Source organism: Bemisia tabaci, chromosome 3, assembly GCF_918797505.1.
Source record: "Bemisia tabaci chromosome 3, PGI_BMITA_v3".
Classification (NCBI taxonomy): domain Eukaryota; kingdom Metazoa; phylum Arthropoda; class Insecta; order Hemiptera; family Aleyrodidae; genus Bemisia; species Bemisia tabaci.
The window spans coordinates 44,058,471-44,085,430 of NC_092795.1; the positions used below are offsets into that span (position 1 = coordinate 44,058,471).

Genomic DNA, 26,960 nt, shown 5'->3' on the forward strand with positions numbered 1-26,960 from the left:
TTTTGATATTTTCACGCCTTATCACACTATTGAAACACGTTGGGATGAACATATTATTTCGATATTATCACACTAAATCTAAACCGTAATCTATACGTAAGCTAAAAAAAACTTCATCATGCCAAAAGTGTTTCACATTTTTGCGGTTTTTGGAAATTTGGAAAAAGTGACTTTGTGCCCTTTTCATCCAACATGCGTCCCAGACGCATTCCACATGTATTGATACATTCATTTCAAAGGAGCCTATCAAACGGTTCATAGTTCAACACTGAAAAAAAGAATCTTAAATTTGCCGCCAAGAAGTATTTCTTCTTAAATCAAGAATTTTTCTGGTTAATATAAGCTACTATTTGCTTAATCCGAACATTATTATTCTTGTATCAAGAAAAAGTCAGCTTAGAGCAAGATAAAAAAAATTCTTGGCGGCAAATTCAAGAATCATCATGCTTGATCCAAGCTACTTTTTTTTCAGTGTAAACCGCGTTCATAAAAATAATTGAGTGAACGCACGGATTGAGCAAAGTAGAACATGTTCACGCAGCGAACACGTAGGTGCTCGTTTATTCATTCCTCTGAGACAGGTTGAAGAGATGGCAATAAGTGCTACCGGTCAGCGACGTAGCGTGATTTGCGATGTATCGATTGAACTGCCATTTAGAATTATTGAAAAGGATCGATAAACATGGTGTTTACAACGACCACCTAAAAACTCGTTTTTTACCACGATTTCAAATGGGAAATATCGATAATCGATCATTCACGCGTCGCCACCGCTACCGGTTGCACCTCCCCCTCCTCCATGTTGACTTCTTTCTCCTCCCGAACTCGGAGACTACAATCATCTGACCGTTTTAACTTATGCTCGCTCAGTGTTCTGCTGTTGGCACTAATTAAATTTGAAATGTATGAGTGCCGCGATTACTTTGCATAACAATGCTCATCCCAGTTATGACGTGGCGCCGGGAACCGGAACCCCGTGCTAATGTCTTTCGCGAGCTTCTTCCAGACCCGCCCGCCCCCGCCCACTACTTTTCGCGCTGCCAGCATCCGCTCTTTTCTGTACACCCCCGCACTCGCCCCAAATAGCCGTATTTCCGTTTGCCTTTAGGCGTTCCTCTGCTTAGTTGATTCCACAGATCGGATTTTAACCCAACACCCCTAGGGTCCGTTTATACGAGGGTCGTCCAGAAAGTAAGTTCTCTTGTTCGATACACGGAGAAAAAACTTCGTGCTTGGGACCCGAAGTTGAGGTCATATGGATCTCTGAAGTTTTCGGATTACGTATCTAAAAACTTGAGGTCCAGCTGCTGAAGTTCAGGTCACACATCTGAAGTACTTATACAGGGTGTCTCACGAAAAACGAGCCACCTTGAATATCTGCCGAACGCGTCGGAATTTCGAAAAACGGTAAAAGACGTGTTCGTTCATATCGAGGGGGACACCTTTCGGCGTATTTGACATTTTCTCAAACCGCGGGAGGGGCGCGGAGCGGGGGGTGCCCTACCCGTAAGTCGAACTTTTCAAATGGCACCCCTACTTTTTTATTTCAGAAATCAATTATACGCAAAAAAACAAGCCACCCTGTCCAAACCGAATGTAAATCGGACAATTTTCCAGTGATTGACAGAGTTTTAAACATTTTTTTCATGCTCTTTTCAAAAATTTCCCACGCCCAATGGAATTGCTGTATCAAACCAAACTCTCCGCCAAAAAAATTCTTAAACATTGCACTTTCGATAAAAAATTTAAAAAAAAATCTGCTGCACTCGAAATCTGGAGCACGCGGAGCCCTTCTTTGCGGCATTAAAATTCGTTATACCGAACATTTCCGAGGGGCGCTCATCGGGAGGGAGTAGTAAGTTTTAGACAAGAATTATTAATCTTCTTTCTGAAGCATAAGAAACCGTGTCCATGAAGAAGCAGCTAAGTAGAAAAACAAATGGACTAGCTTTTTTCTTGGGGGGGGGGGGGGGTGTCAATGACTTGAGCCGGACCTTGATATTTCTGAGGACGCTATTTTTCCGCGGTGCGTTGTTTTTCTCCTTAACTGCTTCTTCATGGACACGGTTTCTTATGCTTCAGAAAGAAGATTAATAATTCTTGTCTAAAACTTACTACACCCTCCAGATGAGCGCCCCTCGGAAATGTTCGGTATAACGAATTTTAATGTTGCAAAGAAGGGCTCCGCGTGCTCCAGATTTCGAGTGCAGCAGATTTTTTGTTTTTAATTTTTTATCGAAAGTGCAATGTTTAAGAATTGTTTTGGCGGAGAGTTTGGTTTGATACAGCAATTCCATTGGGCGTGGGAAATTTTTGAAAAGAGCATGAAAAAAATGTTTAAAACTCTGTCAATCACTGGAAAATTGTCCGATTTACATTCGGTTTGGACAGGGTGGCTTGTTTTTTTGCGTATAATTGATTTCTGAAATAAAAAAGTAGGGGTGCCATTTGAAAAGTTCGACTTACGGGTAGGGCACCCCCCGCTCCGCGCCCCTCCCGCGGTTTGAGAAAATGTCAAATACGCCAAAAGGTGTCCCCCTCAATATGAACGAACACGTCTTTTACCGTTTTTCGAAATTCCGACGCGTTCGGCAGATATTCAAGGTGGCTCGTTTTTCGTGAGACACCCTGTATACCGAATATACCGATATATATCGAAGGGTTCGGGTCACACATCTGAAGTACTCCGGTACATACCGAAGTACAGCCCTCGATGTCTGACCCGAACTTCGGCAGCTCGACCCCAAGCTTTCGGATGCGTGATCAGAAAACTTCAGAGATGCATATGACCTCAACTTCGGGTCCCTCGCACGAAGTTTTTTTCTCCGTGTATCTCCTAAACTAAGGTAGGTAAAGAAAATCTGCAGAAAGCGTTAAAGAGCCACTTCTCTCAGCTCGCTAACGCGCTAAATATTTTTAAATTTGGTTTGATAATATTCAAGAAAAGTGGGTTTTTCAGAACCCACCTACTCTCCGCACGAGTCCAAAATTTCACGGAGCTTCTTTCGCAAGTGAGCCGCTGTGTCTATCGCTTATGGCAAGAAGTGGCTTAGAGGTGGTTTAAGTGTTCCGTAATGTAGCTCTGGGACCCCCTCATCTCGTAACGCACTAAAGTTACGAAGGCTCGTGATCCCCTTCCCCTCATAATTTTAGGTGTTTCATGAATAGTGCGCAACCGTCAGTCGGAAGTCCCAATCAAAATAGTTTTTTATACTTACGCTTTTGTCTTCACAGATGCACCAAAAAATAGGAACAAAACTATATGATATAGCAATACTTTAACATAATTATTCAAAATTTGTGAAATTTCTCTGTTTCAGGTAAGGTCTATGAAAATAATGTACGGATCATATTATCTATCTTAAGAGTCGATCAAACAGGAAGGCTGGAGAAAACATTACACCCAGAGGAAGAAGATTTCACATTCGATTTATGTGAGTTTTACCACCATTGTGTATGCCACATTCCTACTTGCAAAATGAAGAGAATCAAGACAAACAAGAACTTTTATATTCAGAAACATAAAATCACACATACAGACATGCAGGCCCAAACCGCTTCTCGAGGGTCGAGTTGAGAAGAGGCCAGGAGACAGTCCTTCGACTAATATTTTTACCGCGTGCTTTTACGCGTGCGTCTAGTGTCCTTAAAATCAATCCAGAAAGTTGTGAGAATAGCACGCCGAGGTTTTGATTCCAGCATCCTCAGACATTCCAGGAACTGGGAGCTCCGAACGACGTATTTCAGAGTGAAGTGAAGAGCACATGTCACTACAATACACGGTCCATTGTCATCAAGCGTTAACAAAATCAATTAGAGGAAGCTGAATTGTTTCTCACGGGAGAAGCAATTATCTTCCTCAGTCGAGAAGTCACCTTTCTCCAAGCCTTAGAGTGCTTATTTTTTGCCTCCTCCTTTCTGCAAGCTTTCCACGATGACATATTTTGTTCGTAATAGTAATGAAGAGTATTTATTTCTCTTGAACATTGCTTTGAAAAAAAAGCAGAGAAATATAAACTTTACTTAGCAACTTGCCGTTGCACCTGGAGACGCTCAGTAACCACACCTAGCTCTGATTGGCACCAAATTCAGCCAGGACTAAGGTTGAAATTATCATACTTTTAACCATGAAGCGATATAATCCTTAATGTGCAATGTTCCGAAATAATGGGATACCCTTACACGAAAACAGGTGTAGCAAACAAGCAAGTGTAGCATTAAAATGTAGCATTTTTCAGTTTATCTTGCCGAAAAAGAATTGAGGTACTGTGCAGCTCAGAAGATTTTCGAAAAAGTGCGGACTACATTTAACATCAAAATTGTAATTCTCCTGAGCGTTTATGACTTTAATTGAAAACCTTCTCTAGAATATGAATATAGTATATGTATATTTTAGCACACCCTCCAAAAGCCATATTCCTTGAGCAAATGGCATCAAGGTTTTTTTCCGCGCCATCCCAGTTAATTCAACAAAAATGCCTCCAGCTAAAGTTGGTGCCACATCAATGCTGTAATTTTGTATATCTATTAAGTTTTTCTACACTCGGATGCGGAATTACGGGACTTAAAGCTTCGGGAAGTTTAAAGAAAGATGGATGTACCGAGGATCTATTAGATCTAGCGTAAGTTTTAAAAAATTAAAATGCTCTCGAATTGCATCAACCCATCTGCCCTTGCCACAATACACGAATTTCTAAAAAAAAAAAAAAAAAAAAAAAAAAAAAAAAAAAAAAAAAAAAAAGTAAAAACTGTACACTGTAAAACAGTCGAGGAAAATCTCATGCCTCCCACGAAAAAGAACGGCCCTAAGCTTTTATTTTTAAACAGTTCGACTGCCCATCTATTCCGAAAGTTTTAATTGGTTTTTACCGAGGTTGAATTCACAGCAGAAGGAAAAAAACTTGACCGCTGAATACATTTTGCGAAGGAATAGAAGGCATCCGAACCGAGAACTTTTTTCCTGAAACTCGGTTTCTGAGCAAATTCAACCATTTGAAGAATTCCTCACCGAGTTTCTTCAGACCTTATTTTTGCCTCTATCAAAGTTCAATTTATGAGGATAGTAGGATCGTCCTTTTTACGCGAGCGGAAATAAATTTGTTATCGTTAATCATAAATCTGTCGAGCTCGAGTTATTGCTGCCAAATCATACGCGATAATGAGGTCATATTTTAATGGTATAGGTTCGTCGCATTGAGTGTGTAATTTCTCCGGATTAAAGATACATTTGAACATTCAGAGTAAAATGACTTTGTCGGAAGTTATGTTGCATGCTATTATGATAGCTTTATACTCTTAAAAAAAACGAGCGTTGAAGCAACTTCTTTTGATCTTTAAACTTTTTTTTTTTTTTTTTTTTTTTTTTTTTTTTTTTTTTTATTTGTTTATTTGCAAAATATATACATATAATTTACAAATAAGGAGGGGCATCCGCCCTAGGCATTTCTCCCTCCAGATACTACATTGGTTTCAAGAAATTACAACAATTTTTTAAATTTTACAAAGAAAGTGAATGAAAATAACATGTAGCTGCAAATTACATAAAAGTATCTACTACACTTAAGTTGAAAAAAACCCCTGTTAGAACAGGAGGAAAAAATTTTGTTACTCTTTAAACTTCATCTTTAAACTTGCACTAAAATTTTATAATTTCAATGCAATTATTTATGAATGAGAGTTAGAAAGCAATCCGACTTATATAACATCCCACTCCTCATTTTAAGTATGCATGCGCATGAGTAGATATGGGATTTTAAGTTGTGATTCCAAATTTTACTTGTGGGCTTTAAGATGAAGACCTACGGAACTTTACTTTTTCGGTGATTCTTATCAGTTGATATGAAAATATAATAAAATAAAATGCTATTTTAAAAATCGTATTCTAAATTAAAAATCATAAGAGTTACGCTTAACGCGTAACGCATAACATAGATGCAGAAAGAAATGATGCAAGAAATGCTTCGAGGGTGGTTGGACCGAGACAGTAGTGTGGCATGAATTGCGATGTATCGATTGTTCTGCCATTTAAACCTATGGTAAAAAATCGATTATTAAGGTGTTCGCTGCGAACACCCTGTTTATCGATCCTTTTCCATAGTTTTAAATGGTATAACGAGATATATCGCAAAGCACGCCACGCCCCTGGAGAAGAGGATAGGTGACGTGACCCTTAGTTAAAGTATAATGTCATAGATATAAATATGAAGACATATGTACTCGACTGCTGTTTCCTCCCTTCCAACCCCCAAAAAGACCGGTCCACATGAGTGAGTATTGTTTTCACCGATTCTGACATGAAAGATGGGTTCCCACAGGTTTTCATGGTAACTCAAAAAGATTAAAACATGTATCAAGTAGAGTGACGGGCGTTTTCTGCTCACCAATAAAGTAAATTTACAGGTTTTGGTTTTTTCCAAAAATTGTGCACAAATTAAGAAAAGTAACTGATGATAAAGACCAGCAGTATTTGTCTTTACACTTCATTATGTTACTCGATTTCGTTTCGAGTAATTTGCTGTTTTCTTCAAACTTGGTCCATATTTCAACAGGGAAAAAAAAATTGTAAATGATACTATGCCAGAATTCTTTATCAGTAAAGCCAGGACTGCATTTTTTTCAATTACGACAGGATAGGTGTAGTATCTAATATCCTATGCTGTCCTCGGATACATAATGTATTGCTAGCATCGACGATATTTCTGGAAAAAACCCTCCTATCCCTCATACAACGGTCACTTCAGACACTCTAAAATAATAATAAATTTAAGGAAAAATGATGAAAAATGTGCACTAAATGAAATCACGGAGAGCCAACCTTCCCGCTCCGCGAGAAATACTGCGGAAATATTGGGCGAGTTCCAAAATAATCTAAGTTTCTTTTCTCACCATGCTTCCTTGCTTCCTTCCCTTGCTTAATTTTATCTCCTTTCCGTACATTTCACTATATACTTTTTACTTTATGTTCGAGCTTTTCGTATTAGATTTTGTCAAATCGTTCTCTGCTTTTTCATTAGATACAAAGTGAGGATTAAACTAATTAACTTCGTGATCTTCATTGATGAAACAGATTTCACTCATCTTTGTAATCCATATATTTAAGTGTTATGACTGTAAGATCCCTGTCAGTGCATGACGAAAGATACTGGACTCGAAGAGAGAGATACGGCAACGCTGTTGAATGAATTGAGTTGCGAGCGTGTAAAGAATTATGTTGCACATCGATGATTTAGTTGCTAGCTTCGCGTTTCAATCCGCGATCTGCAAGATGCGATGAAACCACATGAGTGGGGTAACGATGAACCCGAGGGGTGGAGTGATGGGACCAGGGGGTCGAGAGGGGAGGGTTGAGATAGGGAGAAGGATGGGAGGGTGTCCCTTCGATTAATTACAAGGTAAGCATGAAGTGAGTGCCGTTGTCCGTCTCGCTTTACGTTACCGATGAACTTTCATTTAAATTGAGGGTAACTAGATTATTTTTACGCATCATACTTTAACGAGGGGTCCTTTAGAACAAAAAATCGATGAAAGGATTAGGTCACGTGCGAAGAGGTTACCTATTTTTCCTCAAGGGCCCTGAGTAGTGTGAAAATGAACCAACAGTGGCTTTAAAGTCAGATTATTGATAGCTTTATTTCGTTATTTAAGTGATCCTGAACGGATGCCAGCCTGCATTAATGAGCAGAGTACAATGTATGTAATTTCTTAATAGAGACAATGGATAAAGTTATCCGGCAGGTAATTGATTGCTTTTCTTTGATTTAAGTTCTTTCCCTTAGTAGGGGGAAAATAAGTGAATTGCAAACGAACTTACAGGAGGAGAGGATATGAGCTCAGTGCGTAGGTAAAACTGACAATTTTCACTTAACTCTCGTAGCATTTCCGAAAGTATTTGACAAGCGTTATCACACAGAACTTCAGAATCAATCGTGCACCGCACAGAATCAAGAAAATATATCGAAAACCTCCAAAATTAAACGAAAAACGAACACACGTAATGAGCAATGACCAACAATGACAAGCAATTTACTAGATTCTAACCTCAATAAACAACGCTGAGTGGTGGCTGCGATCGCTCCCGAAAATGTTCAAGGCTGGCGGCAACTTTAAATTCACGCACTGAATAACATTGACGTAAAATATTATAATTTTCTGCGAATATGCACGTAGCCGTCTCAATTTTAATCTGATGGTGACGCCATTTTCCGAAAACTGAATCTCACCTCACTGCCAACGGCCGTGGAAGCGATTGGTTCCGATCCTGAAACCCGTAACTTACGCTCGGCTCCTAACCGGTCTTACGGCCACGAAGGCCGCGCGCGCTCCACGGGACATCGGCCGCGGCGTCCGGTACTAGCTGGCTGACGGCGCGTTTACACCGGGATCACCAGTGTCCAGAGCAACCGGGTCACAGGGCCGTAGTTTTTTTTTTGAGTGTATCGGACACTTTTTTCATATTTATTAAAATTTTAAATTGATTTTAATTTTGCATTTAGATGCCATCATTCAACTGATAACTGTACACAAGTTCAATTATAAAACCTCAGTTAATACACTTTTTTCAATAGTCCCTCCGCAGATAAATCCTGCTTGTACATGGAAGTGAATTGGTCATTAGAATTTCCTGTGCGGTAAACTGTTTCACGGCCTATAATTTATCAACTCACAATGGGAATTTTTGAGGGCGATTTAAGCATCTTTTACGGCAATTTAGTGTAAAACAACACACAAGCACATCAAGGTTTATGTTTGAGAACACTTAATTCTTCTTCACTTATTGCATGTTTTCCAATACTTGTTCTTTGAATACTCACGACTAAAAGATTTAGTAACTCGGTATAATGGAGCACAGTGATTTCTTTACACAGGGTCATAGCTAAAAAGAATGAATAGAGGGAGAAGAATTTCTCGGTGAAAAATCACTGAATGCAAGAAAATAAAGAATATAAAACAAATAACTGCATCACGTGCAAAACTATACAGGTTCTCACCAAATGTAGTAGAAACAAATGATTCGAATCTCTCAGAGACGCTGAGTGCCAACAAACCCTCGCGTAAATCACGCGAAATGTCAAACCAGACTTTTCATGCTGGACCGATTTTGCCGACGCAAACAAATCATGCTCAATGACCACAGAACTATCGTCGGTAATCCAAATATCGCGGTCGGGTCTGACACGACGTGATGTTCAAAACCTCATTTCCTGTAACTGTGCTTTTGATCAAGCAGTTTTATCATAGTCGTCAAAACGGCTCATGAATTCGATCCAGAGTTTCCAGATGATACGTTTAAAACCTGCTTAAAATACAACTCATTCAATGGATTTGCTAGGTACATAGTGGCTCCAAAGTTAATAATTGCTGGTGAGGCTCTTTCATTTGAGAATTTCATGAAAATTTTCATGAAAATTAGCCCAAAAGCGGAACCGATTAGCTGAAACAACCTCTGAATTTTAACGATGGTGCATGCACTATCAGAACGTAACTACTTAGGAAAGCTTTTCTGGTATTTAGATATTTCTCATTCCTCAAGTCTCAGACCTGCTTTATCAATTTGTTTATATATATATAAAGTCGCTTTATAACGCACTCTGGCGTTCTACGACACCCAAGCGCCACATATGCCTGTCTTCCCAGAGGTTATCGGGCAACTGACACCGCAACATCTCTTTGTCAACGCCCTGCCGCCAACCCTTTACGGGACGTCCCCGTCGCCTCTTCCCAGGTGGTACCCAATCCAAAACTTGTTTGGGCAACCTCTCCTCCGACATTCTTTGCACATGTCCATACCAGCATAACTGCCTGGACATGACGTCGTGCACGATATCTTTCTCAACCTTCATCACCTGGCGAATTCTCTCATTACGGACACGGTCCCGTCTCGAAATGCCGGCAGATCGCCGCCAAAAATCCATTTCAGTTGCCCTCAACATTTCTTGCGTTCTTTTCGTCAAAGGCCACACTTCACTACCATAGAGCACGATACTTTTAACGATGGCGTCATATATCCGGTGCTTGTTTGCCTTTGAGATGCTCTGATCATCAATTTGTTTATACATTTTATTATATTTGACTCTTTGCCCTGTCTCCGTTGATCTATCATATGCGGTTCCAGGGGGGCGTGCACCCTTCCCCCCGGCCCCCCGTTCGCCCAAAAAAAGGAGGGGGAAAAAGGGTGAAAAAAAAGAAGAAAGGAACGGAGGAAGGAAGAGGGAAGACGCTTGCATCGGGTAATTTTTCATGGCGAAACTGACTCAAACTGCATGTCAGATGCTTTATAATTTCGACAATTTTCTGGGGGGGGGGGCGCTTTACCCCACCCCCCCCCCCTCCCGTTAGAAGTGTATAGATCCATCTATGGACCTGCGAATGACCGGATGCATAGTCGCACAGACCATTTGAAAACCAGTTGCAGAAGACTCAAAACGGACCCTGCCTATTTCGCCAGGCACAGTGCAGCAATGTCAGATCCAAATTTGCAATTGCAATTTTAGCAATTCAAATTGCACCTCGTCGCGAGGCAAGTACATATTCCAAGAGCCAGTAGGTCAGAGAGCTGTCCAACCCCGGTGCCCCGGCGTGCTGTTCTCGTAACCGCGGACATAATGTCAAAACTCCTCATTTCATCATCTCGCCGTGCCACGTAAATTAGCCCCCTCCTCCCTTAACCATCCTCCCCGTTCTCATCGCTTTTACCACCTACCCTCACTCCCTCGCCCCACCCCGGGATCCGCGCAAAATCACCCTGCCCCTCGTGCCAATTTCTCGGGTTAGTGAACAATCCCCCTTTCAGCAACACCCTCCCAGCGCCCCGCAGGCTCCCACCCCGGGCGTGTCTTATTAATGAACGTATTTCGTAATTTATTATTACCACAGTCTGAGTCTTTGCCAATCCATCCCCTACGTCCAACACCTCCCCCCACCCCCATCCCGGCAACTATGAAGCCGTTGCAAGATAATCCCAAATATTGACTTTCGTGCCCAGACTCGCGGAGTTTGTCATGTGACACCCGCGAGGGTAGACTTTATTAACTTGTAAGCTCGACGAAACTGGAATAAAATTTATGAATTATTAACAGTACGTATCAATGATACCATGTAGCATTTCAAGTTGGCGTATGAATACATCGACGGTGTAAGTCCGCAACTGCGTACACGGGAAAAAAAACACATCGGATCTAGAGCTCAGACTCTTAATAACATCGACAAGAAAAAATAATCTTGATTCAATTAGATTTAAGCTTAAATCAAGAGCTAAGCCTCTTAATTTGAACGGATTTCTTTTGATTTAAGCTTCAATCTGATTGAATCAAGAGTCTTTTTTCTTGTCAATGTTTCAAGAGTCTGGACCCTAGATCCAATGTGTGTTTTTTTTTTTTTTTTTTTTTTTTTTTTTTTTTTTTTTTCCAGTGTATCTGGCTATGTGACTTCGCAGACTTCCTCTCATACTTTATTTTTTAAACAGAAAAATACTCAACGGCAATTCTTTAAAGCTGCCATGATTTTTCCTCTGTGTGCGAAAAAAATTCTGTAAAAACTTCGAGGATGTATGTCAATTTATTCTCCTTTAAAAAAATAAGTCAGAGGAGGAGATTTTCAAACGCCGCAAACGAGACTTGGGTCTTGGTTGCGGACTTACGCCGTCGACAGGTGACGTTTGTCATGAACTTTTATCACATTTGCCTGTTTTTGGCGCGTATACGTAGTATACCGCCTTTGCGATCGTTTCGAACCCTGCTCGATACAATAACCGAGTCCCTTAGTTCCTTACCGAAAAGTGACTACCGCGAACTTCTGAGATTTTCCAAAGCGTGTAAAAAGTTTATTTATCCATCAATAATTATGATTTAAAGTTGTTTCTCATTCTGGGGCTCATTAGTTTATGTGCAGTGAATACCAAGAGTCTACGTTACTTGGTTTTTTCAAAAAAAGCCTAAGAATGGGGCGCGCTGATTTAAAATATGCATATATAAGCAGAATCAAGCGAATTGATTCGAGGATGGCTGAGCAGGTCGGCACTCTCGAAATGAGAATTTAACTCCTCCGTTTTGTTCAAAACGTTGCTTTGGCAGATCTATAACCTCGATTATACTTTTCAAAAGTTGGTACCCGTGCTCTGATAGTGCTGTTCATCTGACAACATTGTCAGTGTCAGCTGATAAAATGTATATTTTCACAGTGCAATCTGTGTAAGTGCAATCTGTGATGATCCTCGAGACTCATTAGACCATTAGCTAAACGTGGCTCATACAGGAATCCACTTACCCCTCTCTTTCCCACGCTCCTGCTCACTGCGTCGGCGTCTCGACGAACAATAGCTAATGACGGTTGCCAAGCGATGCCGGGATCCTCAGCCCCTCGCCCAATTACTTACGCTTCATTAACCATTTCACCGTCACGCTAGGATTCGTCCAATTTTCAAAAAAAATTGTTTCGCGAGTTTTTAGCAATTTTTTCCTTACTCTCCGTTAAAACACGAATTAAAAGAGGTCTCATTCATAAAAATCGGCCAAATAGAAGAGAAGTTACAGTATTCGAAATCCGAAGAAATCAACAAAACTTCTCCAAACAAAAAATAAAATGAAGGGGAGGGGGGGAATGTATAAATTACAATTTAATATGATTGACCTCAGAATGTGACAAGCAATTCAATTATAAAAAGGAGAAAAAATTGAGTGAAATTACAAAAAATTAGCCTCTTGCAAGGGGCTTCCTTGTATGAGTTTTGACCTGAAGACAAGTAAATCCCGTTATATTATTAAAACGAAATTGACTCCATAGTTTAATGCCTTAGTTTCTTGAATACGATTATTTTAAGCACTCGATTTATATCAGCAATTTTACCCATGAGGTGATTTCCTGAGAGCTGATAATATCACGAATTTCTCATAGAGCCCTTCAAAAATGGCTTGCTTTTTGGGCAGCCGATTCGGCCATCAAACCGAGGTTTAAATGGAAGCTGATAATAACACAAAGCTCTGAGAACAATTTTAAGATGAGAATAGGAACGGTTTGTAAATAACGAGGAGAGGCGGGCATTCTGTTCAGCATATCGATACATAAGTATTTTCACACGTAGAATTCAATTTTCACGTCAGGGAGTCGACATATTTTGATTTTTTCGATTTTATACGGGAAATTTATGGTTTTTCGGGATTGAAATTACTTACAATTGTTTCATGAAAAATGAATGCACCCAAAATGACTATAGCATTTTGACTTTCACATACCTACGTGCACTCACTAAATTGATTGGTAAATTCAAAGAGTGGGTACATCGACCTGGTATATCAAGTTTCTGCGATTTTTTACGGCAAATCGGTAGATTTTCGGGATGTTGGATTGCTTACTTTCAATTCATGAATGAATAAAGCATGGACATGGTTGAGCTTCTTTGCATGAAAAGACGTTTAAAATAACAAAATCAAGACATATTTAATACAATTGCATTTATATCGAGTCAATTTCTTTTCAATAATATAACGGGATTTATAATACCGGTGATTTGGGTATTTTAGCCCCAAAATACCTTTAAATCGACTTTATCTTCTAGGAATTCGACAGAATTTTTCCTTTCTTCGCTTAAATTTTTCCGTACCACTTTTCTTCAAGAATCTGATAAGATTTTGCTTGAGGCGGATCAAAAAACTTAATTTGTTCGAATAGCTTTCTAGATTCACAATACACGGTCTCGTCAAGGTGCGTCGTTGACCTTGCAGTGTTGGATCGTGAATTCTCTTGTTGTGCTGCTTGCCTTTTTTGAAATCTCTGTAAATGAAAACTAAAGGGGTTGATATGTGCGAGTTAATGACGCGCCTTATCAACACATTGTGTTGGAGTTCACTGCTTGTTTATTTATTGGTGCCCAATTCATTCTTTTTTATCGTCTAGTTTTGGGGCAGATCTTTCTTTAAAAAAAAAAAAATAAAAAATAGATAAATAAAAAAAAAAATAAAAAATAAATAAATAAAAAAATAAAAAAAAATAAAAAAAAATGATTTGACTCTGCGCATCAATCATGAAGAAATCTAGGGAATTTTTATGACATATTCTTCCCCGTCCATTCCAAGTGTATTAGTTAGTTATTTATTATAATTTTAAGACATTCAGCGTTTCAGGCTATTAACGTCTTTACAGATAATTTTGAAAATGGGAGTATAAACGAAAATTTAGATTTTTAAATTAAGAGAGGTGAAGAGTTTTAGAATTTTGGTGGTAATATTGGGTTCATATACCTCTTAGGGAAGGAGACGAAATCCATCGTTTTGTATAATTTCATTATAACTAGTGTATCTCAGTGCTTCGAAGAATTTGTATGTATGTATGAGCCGCTTTTACGGCGCGCTTGGGCGCTCTGCGACGCCTATTCTCCACAGGAATCTGTCATGGTAGAGATCCTCCGGAAGCTGGCATCTCTCCATCTCTTCACGGATACCCTCTACCCACCGTTTGGCTGGACGCCCTCTCCGTCGCCTACCTGGGGGGACCCACTCCAACACCTTCTTCGGCAACCTGGTATCAGCCATTCTCTGCACATGCCCATACCATACCAACTGCTTGGTCATGATATCGTGCACAATCGTCCCCTCAACGCCCATTATCTCTCGGACACGTTCATTCCTGACACGTTCTCTCCTCGAGATTCCAGCCGATCGTCGCCAGAAATCCATCTCGGTCGCCTTGAGCATTTCTTGGGTCCGCTTCTTCAACTGCCACACTTCACTGCCATAGGTGATAATAGGCTGAAAGAAGGCTTTGAAGATAGGCTTTGAAGAATTGATGACTTTAAAAATCATAAAAACTAACGTCAACATTGTATTTTCACATACTGTTAGAATCCTAATTCGATGGATCAATGAATCAATGCTATTCAATGATTTTTGCTATGAATACTATATATACTGAAAAATAAATCTTCGTAGGTGGCTGTATATTGAGTTCTGAATGTTTGAATAAATTTACAGTTCATTTAACTCTGAAAGGGCTTTGTGGGTTCTCTTCCTCTTCTTTTTTAAATATATAATTGAAATTCAAAATGACGCAAATTTTATTCTCATCCCAAATTTTGCTTAAAAATGTACTAATTTTTAACTGCACGGATATGTACTGCATTTTGCATACATGCCAGATCTCCAACTTCCTATTTAGTTGAGCCGAGTATATTTTTTTCTCCGCGAGCGGCAACTGCGAAGAATATCCATTCACTCCTTAGTTAATTAATACTGTCAGGGTGTGCAACTATACAAAGCCGCACTCAAATTAAATTAAATCGTGGAGCAAAATAAGTTACTTCATTTATTTTTCCTCCTCGACGGTTTTCAGCTCAATTCAAAACCTAGTGTATCTGAAGTTGGACGAGTGGTTTAGTCCTTACCGTCCGGGGTTCTTCTCAAGAGATTTCACTCTGCACAAAGGATACTCCACTTCTTGAAATCATCAAATATCTTTCACTCTGCGGGCAGACATATTTTGTCTGCTCATTCTGAAATGAAAGAATAAAACATAGTGTATTGTCCTCCTCGTAAACCTGACTAATTTTAACTTTCCTCCTTAGTATATGAAAACGCAAGAGAGTGCATTTTCAGAGCTGTGATAATTCTCGAAAAAGCTCCGTTCTTTTCGATGAAACCTAAGTTTTGGGGGAGAGTAAATGTCAGTCGACGCTCCAAAGAGCATTCCAGGTGTGCTGAGTTCTCGGAAACATGTCGCGGAGACAATAATTCCGGGTTTATTTTATACTCTCTTCCTCGGAAATCAATATTTTGGAAAAGAACTTGTGTATTGTTTCAGATTTGATTCTCAGAGCTTTTTTTAGAAGTTGAAAAATATAAGCTCGGGAAGTCTTTTCTTCATGCAACATCGTAATATTACACATCGAGCTCATTTGCGTTGAAACTCGTGCAGGAAGCTGCATAAATAAGCGAAATTTCCAGAATAGAATTAATCTGTTGAGTGTAAGACGCAAATAACGGCAAAAATGTTCTGCCGTCAAAGTTGCACGAACTAAATCTGGAAAGTTTTAATGCATCCATTGTATTTTACGTATACTTTTGATACAGGAACCTGTATTGCGTGGCTCTTAATTGAGTGCCTTGTAGTCTAGTGTTCTATTGAGAAGGGGGTAAAAGGATGACCCAGTTTTTCCGGATACACGGACAAAAAACAAATTGATCGTATTTAGCAAAAAAGAACTAGCGCGATTACAGTGTTGTAAAAATGTTGCTCCTTCATATAGTTATCTAAGAAATCTCTCAAAATAGCAAATATTTCTAGTTTCCCACCAACAAATTGTTAATTTTACAGGAAAATATTCGTGCGAATTTTAGTAATGTAGATATATTGAGTATTTTTAAAAGGAAAGAAGAAGTTGCCCGATTTTGAAAACATTGTAATCGTGCAAGTTCCTTTTTGCTAAATGCGATCCAATTATTAAATAACTTTAGTAAATTAAATGTTCACAGAGACATGATTAACATTGAGGTTGCTCATAATCAATCGGAGCTGAATAGATTTAAGGAACCAGTCCTAACACTCGGGTTTAATTGTGTATCGAAACGAGGAATTTTATCGATTTGTGTGGGTTACATTCGGAATACACGTCTGGTGTTTTTTTATCGATCTAAAATGCATCTGGACTAATAAAGGATTCGCAATCATGATGGTTAGAGGCGCGAGGGCTTCATTTGGAGATCTATTTAAGCTTCCAACAATAAATCAAGCGTGATTTGAGATCGCCGATTCTTGTGTTTACTTTGAAACCGTTTACGAGCGCCAAGTTGTGCTAAACAGTTGTTTAGTTGCCAAATTTTTATCGAAACAATACCGACCTATTGCAAGTACCTTTAGGAGGGAACTCGATGCAGCATTTTTGGCTATTTATTTGATACCAATATATCTGACAAATGGTGAAAGTCTGACATACACATTATACAATGAACAGCCAGAGCACGCAGTCGATAATTTTCTTGTTGATTAGAAGGCTGAGGTTTTTTTCTTTATTGAATTGCATTTTGCAAAAAGGAATCAGGAGCATTGCAAAGTTGCTAAGATTGTGCAACTTCTTTTGTCTTGGAAGAAAAACCTGACTATCCACTAACAGTTTCTATTTTACTTGCTATAAACAGTAAATTTAAGACAAAATTACAATGTTAATTTCATATTTTGTCATGGTTTCAGTAATTTTACTGCAAAGGATGAAAATGCACAATCTTAGCATTATCGCAATTCTTCTGGTTTCTTTTTGCAAAATGCAATCCTATTATGAGTTGAAATTGACAACATCAAGCAAAGGAAGGCGATATACATTTCATTTTGACTCCAAGGTCTTAGGAGAGAAAACGGCCGTTTATAATAAAATGAACCGTCTTTAAACTCGTGCCACAAAAGTACGTAGGCTTTATAAGATGAAAATTTGAAGTCACTCTAAAAATAGCAATGATTAAAATTGATGAAATATAGCCCTATTTGTCAATTGTTTCTCTTGAAATTTTAACGATAATTTGTAGAGCTTAAATTTTATCGAAAATTGGACTGCATTTTGCAATTTGGAGCTATAAATTCTGGCTCTTCTGGAAAAACACTTATGTGCATAGGAAAACTAATGGCACTTACGTCGTTTTTAAACAGGGCCAGAATTTATAGTTCCAAATCGCAAAATGCAGTCCAATTCGTAGAGCTTTTTCAATTTTCAATGCATGGTGCTTACGACACATTACCTGATACTGTTAAAAAATTGGGATGAGTTGAAATTCTTGAAATAGGTATGATAGAACCAAAATGTCCCATTAAAATATCCTCGTTTCATTATAGGTAGTAAATGTTTGATAAGGTTTCTTGCTGCTAAGGAGTTTAGTGCGCATATGGAAGGAGCAACGTTCCTCATAAAAACGGCTGAACTTCAGATAATCCAATGAAGCATCGCAGGAGATACAAATTGGCTGAAATAATGTCATGAATGAGTCAAAGAAATCTGCTTCTTGACTTTTTTTTTTTTTTTTTTTTTTTTTTTTTTTTTTTTTTTTAATTGGAGAGGAATAAAATCCACGTGGAATTTTGATAGGTAGAAGCTTAAATCCACTCTTGAATCTGCTGAACGCATCTTATGAGGCCGCTTTGTATGCGACACGCATCCTGGATGTAGGCCACAGTTGAGCGTGTCGACAAGAGTTCATTAGGGATGAGGCGGGGTGCGAACCATTAAAAGGTGTGATAAAACACAAGTCGGTAACGTGAATCAACAGCAGGAGTGCGATAAATTAGAGCAAGGATCGGGACGTAGGCTCGGGAAAGAGGGCGGTTGAAATTAGCCGAGCAGAAGGCAGGAAGGGATCGAAGGAAACCAGCGAGCGATAAATCAGTGAGGAAAAAACTTCCGGGAATGAGAGGAGACACGTTGCAAAGCCTCGAGAATTAACGTCCAGTCTCATCGCTGAAAGTAAATAGAATGAAAGTTCTCGGTGGCCTTTGGAAAATTCGGAATTCCATCATGAGTTCATCGAATCAATGTGGCACGGTTAACCCTAACTTCATTAATATTTCTCGTGAGAGCCTTGATTTCTCGTCAATACATGACTTCAAATGGTAGCCGCTGTCTCGGTCTTACTCTTAACTACTAAAGAGTTACAGAAGAAAGGCAACAGGGTGAGAACCATTGTTTTATTTTATTCTTCCTCTTTTTTATCCTGAATTCCTGAATAAAATTCCATTAAATCGTCGATCGACTGAATTTAATCAGAGTCAGCCTGACTACATTTATTTTGCTAGTTCTTGAAGTATATAAACGTTATTTTTACGTATTTTTAAAGTTACAGAATTTTTTTTAATTTAAATTTTAACCTTCTAGATAGCTTACTGGCGCTTTCTCACTCCACTTCCTCATCCGCCATATGTTCCTCCTCCAGAAAAAATGGTCAGATTAATTTGACTCGACTTGGGATTTCTAGGGGTAGTCGTAAAAAAGAAAATCCTGACAAGACAAAACTCTCACCAAACTACAAAGTTTTAGATTTGTACCATTTAGATTGCTTTAGAGACATTAAACAATTTTCTCTTTTTTCCAAAATGATTATTGATCAGGACAAAAGCATTTTTTGAGCGAAAACGAGGCTCGAATACGTTCTTTTATCTTTGGCTGTATTGCTCACGTAGCCCTTGAAGTGCCACTACAAATTAGACAGACGGAAACAAGCACGACATGAAAATGGAGCAAGGGAAAGGACGCGCGTCTACGACGGCGCAGAGGTACAACTATTCGTACTTGGTGGATGTCCATGTTGCATACTGCACAATTGAAGGCGGTATGGCGCGATGCATGAACTCGCATGCAGCGCTTCGCTCTATACTGTCAATGTAGTGTTGCTGTTGCTTAGATTCGGGAGATTTTTTTTAATTATTCGATCGATTTGAAAACGGTACAAAAACGCTACGCTGTTGATAGAAAATCTACGCTACGCTGTTGGTAGAATCGGTCTTTAAAATCTGTAACATTTAATTGAGGAATTTAGAACAGTCTCAACCTTTTATATTTTGAAGTACTCATGTCTTCTATTTGATCCGACAGCCTTCTTTTTTATTTTATTTTTTTAAATAATACTAGATCAAAATGGTCTATATTTAATTAGAAAAGCTGAAACTGGCGGTGTAAGAATAGAAGGGGGGTTTTTTCCCTAACTACATAAGTGATTGAACCTCTCCTCCACCAAGCGCCGCACAAAACGCCATTCCAAGTTCCTCAAAAACTTAGTGAAAGTATGTAAGTGACTAAATCATTCAATTTGAGATTGTTCAAGGGATTAACAAAAGTTGTCACGAATACAGGAATGAGAGGTTTTCCATGCTCGGGAAGTTTGCTATCAGGATATTGAATTCAGTGACTAATTAAGGAAGATCCCAGTTTAGAAACTGCTGTTACCCTAGGTGTTTGAAGCCGTTGCAAAGTTTCGCACCCAATAAAACAATGTGAAATCTATGATCATAGCCGTCCATCAACGAGGCATTGAACACAATAATTTGAGCATTTTCAGAAAATTAAGACAAGCCAAATTTCTAAATTCTCTTAAAGTGGTTTGTTTGTATTTGATATCAATAAAAAAAATAAAGTGCGTGAAAATTTGGAGATTAAGTGACGGCAAGAATTCGCAAAAAAAAAAAATAGTAAGCAACCGTGCTTTTTATAGAGAAATGCTTCCCATGGTTAATTGTTTTATTGTTAGTCTATACTAAAATATTTTTTGAGACATGCGACGGTATCTAAGACGAGCATTAGTTCCCTCGCAAAATACCACATGAAAATTGATTTGAGCCGGTATCGAGTTTCGATCGTGACGTAAAGCATCCTCTTGGTCAAAACTTGGAAACTTTAAGTTTTGGTAAAAAAGAACTATCCGGACATCTGATTCTTAAAAAAATGTTCCAATTAAAAAATCTTATGATTCAAAAAACGTGAAACGGAATTTGCCCGTATAGTAGATATTTCACTCGAAAGAATAATCGATTTCCGTATTGAACGAAATTATTTTCTCTGTTGAGAGTTCCTCTTTTCATCAGTTTGAAATGTTGAATTTCTTTTTCTGTAGCAAATGATTTTTTCGACTGCTGAAGAAAGGCTGTCTTCGCTATTTTGATCTAAAACTAAAAGCTCTCTCGAATCTAAAAACAATCGAAGTACAAAATTATGCGACAGTTCAACCACAACCAGAACCCGAGTTAAAGCATTTGGCAGCATTCCGTGCTAATTTTATTATAAAAAATAAAACAAGACATCGGACAAGAATTGAGGCATTTTTGTTTGATTTTTCAGGGCAAGAAAATGGAATTTCCTAGAGCAAAAAGGGCTGCTTTTTTATGGCATGGGTTCTGCCTGTGCATCACAATGGAAAGAATACTTAATATCGCGTAAAAAAAAGCTGGGAAATATTACGTATTTAAGATTTCTGGATCATAGTTGAACCGAGAGGATTCGTTTAGTACACGCTGCTTCATCTACTTTCTGGAAAAAACAAAACTATCGCCCGTCTTTGATTTTTCTACCTGAACAGCTATTTCTCAGTGATTCGTTCCGAGTGGCAACAAAGGGTATAAATTAAACGGTAATCAGAAATCAATTTGTTCTCTGAAGCTTGCATTTAATTTGCTCGAGAAATCCTGGTTAATTGGAGGAAATTACTTACTCCGTGATCCTTTCCGGACCTCGATGTTGCAGAGAATAAGACGGGGGATTTCAAACCCTACGATTCCACAATCTTGGAGGCTCAACAGTCAAGCAAAGGCAAGATTGGGATGAGTATTAATGGACGCACCTATCCAAGATATCTGACGGTTTTTTGTTAGTGAACGGAGAAATAACTTTTTCATCTATCTGAAACGACCTAAAACTAGCAATCTCCATTGGAAAATTTCTTTAAAATTTGATATCCTTGAATATCTTACGGAAAACTGGAGGAATTTCAAACTATCATCATCAAGATTAAAATATACTTAACAAGGTAGATATTTTTTTATCACAAGGAAAAAAACGAATATATCATCAAATGGGGTTTTAAAGACTGGTCCTAAAGAACGAGGAATTAAAGTTAAAAGAACAAAGCTCTTATAAAGATTGGGAGTTGTAATGTTTTTTCGCTTGAATACATTAATGTTTCATGCGTTTAAACATCCTTGATAAAGAACGCGCCGTTTAAAAATGAGTTATAATTACTCTTAATTGAGGTCTATTAATAGTTTGAAACAACGAGGAAAATGATTGTCTTTCTCCAGTTTTGATCAACTGATTCTCTTAGAATTAGTAAAATTTTAGGTTCGATTTTTAATTGAGAACTACAATTTCTGACTCATGTCAGAGATGAAATTTGTGTCATAAGTTCCCTGTGCAGGTAAAGGCTTCCACGGATGAGCCTGAAATTGTTGCTTCAAGTTGCAAAATGTCATTGAAACAGCACATATCTAGAGTTACCACGATAATCACAACAAGAATAAAGGGACGTTTTTAAAAAATTGTTGAACCTGTTTTGATGAGTCAATTTTTAACAAAATTATCATGACGCATGGTGGAATTAAACTCAAACCTTTGCGAATAGACAAAATTTTACCAAAAAAGGAAACTTGCCTACGAGCAGAAACAAGTCTTTGGAATTTGATCTCATAAATCATCGGCATCTCCTCCAGTGACGTAAAATGTTCATCAATTTAACCCAAAAAAGAATCATCCCTACCACACTGCCGTGCTAAGGAAAAACGTCGTATGAACCTTCGGGCGTTGCCAAATTTCCTTTGATAAAACGCTAATTTTCTGGAAAACTTATAAATATTTTCGCTCCAATTTTTCAGATAATTTTGTTCGCAATTTCATCTAAAGTTCCTGAAAATTTCAAGGAAAAATATTGATAACTTTCTTCAAAAATAAACAATTTATTAAGGGAAATTTGGCGACTCTCGAATGTTCATACGGCGTTCTTCCTTAGCACGGCAGCACAGGTAATAATTGGCTGATAACACACAAAGAGCGGGCGAGCACCACTTATGAAAGGGATACGTAGAGAGTGTGGTCATATGAGTCGATTCAACACGTGCGCTATATTCCGGTTCTTCATTCAATATTTTTATGCGGGATATAATGTATGCAAACGAATCATTCTAACAGATCGCATTTTGTTTGTTTACAGTTGAACTGTTCGTGGATTCTGGGCGTCAACTGTACCAACCTTTTGAAAAATATCACCGACCAACACTCGGAGTATATCAGTGAGTAATCAAATTTTGTATCCAATCTTTCAGCTTTGTTATCTGTGCAAGTCGGCGTCTTTGTCGTCGGCGTGCGCTCAAAAAAACATGTTAAATTTGCTCTCATGGATGAGCCATCATTAGTCGTGAACATAAATAAACTGTTATTTTACACTCTCGTCACGCTTTCATCACTCGGGCATGAACATCACATTGTATGTTTTTCCCCAGGTTTTTGCTAGTCCCTTCTTCCTATCTTCTCCTTATCCATTTTCGAGCTGCGTAGATTAAATTTGGTATATGGCATCAAATATCGAGTTTTCCATGTTCACTTGTGAGAATTCGAATACATGGAAAGGATATCCTATATTTAACAAGTTGAAAGTTATGATGAAACTTCATGAATTCTCGTACATTTCAGTTCGGAACGTTCAAAAATGATACTCTATCGTGCTCCTCAGCTTTCGCAGTCAATGTAAACTAAATCAGTATACAATACATATTTTCTCATATAATATCTTCAGGGATCGTCCATAAATTATGCCTAAAGAAGAATTGAAAATTTGGGAATTTAATTCCCTTAAAAACTTTTGCTACCCTCTGTTTGGTACCTTTCTCTCTTACATCCGGGAATACGCGATTTGGGAGTTTCATCGTCATTATTCTTTTTTTCGCTGTTCTGAACCGTCCACCCTAAGGTCCATTTTTCTTGACTAAACTGTACAAGATTATTCAAAGGTCACGCACCACTGGCCATAACTTTAATTCTAATTAAGATATCGATTTGCGGTTTGTGACGTTTTTCCTCATATTGAGAGGTCCTTTCCTAAAAAAATTTATATGGCCAACCCCCTCTTGACCAGTGGTGCGTGACTTTTGAATAACCCTGTATAATATAACTTGACAAAATATTATTAACATGTACGGGTAATCACCGGTGGCACAGTGGCTCATTCATCTGGTGAAAAATTGGTAGCACGGGTATAAAGTCATTAGTTGATGAGCGATGAATTTCAAGTTGTAAATGTCCAATTCTTCCGGTTCAATAAAACGAACGCAAAGCGGTCCCTTTTCGGACGAGTGATGACCCTCGTTACAACCACGACCACGGCCGCACCGCGGGAATCCCTCAAGACCAAAATCAAAGCGAATATTTCACCCGCCTCCGACCTTCATCCGCGTGGAATGATCGTGGTCCCTGTCCCGAGGGTCGTCATTGAATGGCCGACTTATTGTCTGTTGTCAAATAAGCCTGCTACCCATCAGAGATATAGGCAACTCTACGGACACTTTATGGGTAAAGTAACACTGCTAGAAATCTCGGAATAAAACCTGGAGTGCATTTTAGTCAAGAGTGAAATGCATTTCGAAATTGGCTCCGAAATTTTAGATCGGTACAACGTTGAGCGTATCATAAATGTATACAATAGAGATGTTGCATGTGTGAGGAATTTGCGATTTGACCATTGATTCTAATGTAAAAGTTTGCGAGAAACACGATGGTGCCACTGGTTTCCTCTGAAATCAACTCCCAAGCTCAAAAAAAGCTCTCGAGTTGAGGCCAAAATGGAGGGGATATCTCACGCTATCCTGAGAGTCCACCTCTACATCAAAACAAACTCTCTATGCAAAAATAGGGAGCAAATACATTGACAGGGCTGCCACTTTATTTGGAGACTCTAAAACTGAAAACACGGCAACCCTGCTAATGTATTTGCTCCCTATCTTTGCATGGAGAGTTTGTCTTGATGTAGAGGTGACACTCGGGATAGCGTGGGATATCCTCTCCATATTGGCCTCAACTTGAGAGCTTTTTTTGAGCTTGGAAGTTGATTTCAGAGAAATCCAGTGGCTACATCGTGTTTCTCGCGAACTTTTACATAAGAATCAACAGTCAAATCGCAAATATCTTACACATGCAACATCTCCATTGGCTCCGAAATTTTAGATCGGTGCAATTACGTTGAGCGTATCATAAATGTATACAATTCACTGTTTAAACCATATGATTTGCATGCATTTCCATTTACTCAGTCTTCATGGTCGCTGACAATCAGTAAGCTGATTGTTTAAATTGATAGATAGGGCTAAAGCCCTAAAGATGACAAATGATGGGCTTGGAAGACAAGGCGCAAGTGCAGTTTTTGCTATTTCAAGAAATACTTGCTTAAAGTTTCATAATTACATGGAGCCTTATGGCAGGAAGGAAGTATAAACTCACTTTTTGATGCTGTTAAATTGGATTTATGTTGTGAATTGTTCACGGCATATACTTGCAAACTCAAATTAGTTGAATTTATGAAAATCTCAATTTCGTCAAAAACTGCACTAATGCGCCTTGTCCTCCAAGCCTCTGTGGATGAAAGCGGGTGGTTGCAATGTACAAAGAAGGTATGGTATAGACTAACTAGGCAACCCACTAGAGACCCTACAGTTAGTCTGTCACTTTTTTTCAATAGTCTAAGAACAAACCATGTCAACCGAAAGGATCACTTTAATCCCCCTCTATGTCTTCCTTGTCTATCGATTTGTCTATTAATCTCAACAATCAGCCCTTCTAGTTCGTGAAGAAAGAGAAAATTAAGTGTGCTATAATCTCGCTTAGTAAAGGACGTCCGATCATGATGTCATGGAAGGTAATTCAATCGGAGAATATATGGGTATTTGATCAAACTGGAGGGTGTGGAAGGAGTTGAACATTTTCAATCCATCGGGCACACTTCGGCATCAGGGTGTGCTTGCAGTTCGTATCGCGTCCCCTCGAAAAACGAAGTTTGCACCATTACGAGTTCGGGGGAAATTCTATTTATGGATGCAGGGGGGTGATCGATTCAAACGTTCAACGACAAGAATTTTAAAACACGAGTGATCGTGTGGAAGTGAATCGTTGATATACTGAAGACTTCGTGGTTTGGTGCCCCTCTTCCGAACGGTATTTAGTCACTCAGAAAGATACTTAACTTTTGCAGTGAAGCTTTATTTAAAAAAAAGGTCCTTTTTCTGTTTCTTCATTCTCAAGTGCAATAAGCGTGGGGTAGAATAACTCCCTTCCTGATTAACTCAGCATGGCGTTGTGAGGGCCGTTCATAAAATACACAACGCTTAATCAGATGTTTTTACCCTCTTTCCCTGTAACGCACCCGTAACGGTATTTACCTTCTCTAAATCATACGTAAAGCTCCGTTTGACTCCCTTCTCCCAAAAAGTGGGAATATCTTTGATTGACCTCAGTTCTTCCCTACTTGTAAAATAATGAATAACGGTAAAAATCAAAGAGGAAAACGAAGCCAAAACGAGATTTTCGAATATTTTCAACTATACAAGTCAAAGAAAAATGACAATGATAAAATAAGGGAGATATTGAAAAATCTTTAAAATAAAATAAGATACAAGGGAAAAAGAAACAATGAAAATTAATCTTCAAAAAAATAAAAAATGCACCGTTAAGGGATGCGCGTAACGTACGCTTACACCCCCTACCTCCCCCTGGAGCATTACTTATGTAATGAATGCCGCCTAGTCGTGGATAAGTTCTTTAATATTAGTGCATGTTTTACCATGTAATGTTCGTTTTACGAATGTCGCACATCCAATTTTAGTGTAGTGGCCTAATGATGATCGTAAAGAGATCGAAATAGCTATCGTCTAAGTCTAAAAAATCAACGGGATCGGGGAAAACCAAGGTAAAATTATCAGTTCGGAAATTATAATTATTAGAGGTAGCTCTAAGGTAAAAACGGCATGAGATAATTCGTTTAAAGGCACCCGCAAAACAAGTTATCTCCTGTGCAGTTACAATGTTTCATCCCTCTAACTTATCTCCGAGTGTTCTCATTGTTCGTGAGTGCGTCTCACTTTTATGCAAAAAAGAATAGGCAATCTAACATGGCTCAATAGTTGAGGATGAATTCATTTCGAAGGGGAAGAGGAATTTTTCTCTTGTAGGTATGACGTCTACACTGCCGTGCTAGGGAAAAACGCCGTATGAGCCTTCAGGCGTTGCCAAATTTTCCCTGGCAAATCACTAATTTTCAGGGAAATTTTTTAATATTTGTCAACCAATTTCTCAGAAAATTTCGTTTGTAGTTTCATCTAAAACGTCTGAAAATTTCAAGGAATCATTAATATAAACTTCGAAGGATTCTGCCTTTTTCTATTTCACTCGAGGGGAAGTGTCCCCTCCCGGACTCTCTTCCCCACCCGGTGACTGACGCTGCGCTGTGCTGAACGGTTCAGCCTGAACCTTT

General features: G+C 38.7%; 1 protein-coding gene across 6 annotated transcripts in view; it reads left to right on the top strand.

Moving 5' to 3' along the window:
* The window catches only part of LOC109030697 (RYamide receptor), a 195,898-nt gene that overhangs the window by 79,503 nt on the left and 89,435 nt on the right, over positions 1–26,960 (top strand). For 5 of the 6 annotated variants that reach the window (XM_072298425.1, XM_072298426.1, XM_072298427.1 and 2 more), the window contains one exon: positions 22,656–22,734. In XM_072298425.1, coding sequence (XP_072154526.1) covers positions 22,656–22,734 — 79 coding nt within the window. Of the gene's footprint in view, positions 1–3,320; positions 3,435–22,655; positions 22,735–26,960 lie in introns of all 6 variants that reach the window. The other variant, XM_072298428.1, reaches the window with a different exon arrangement.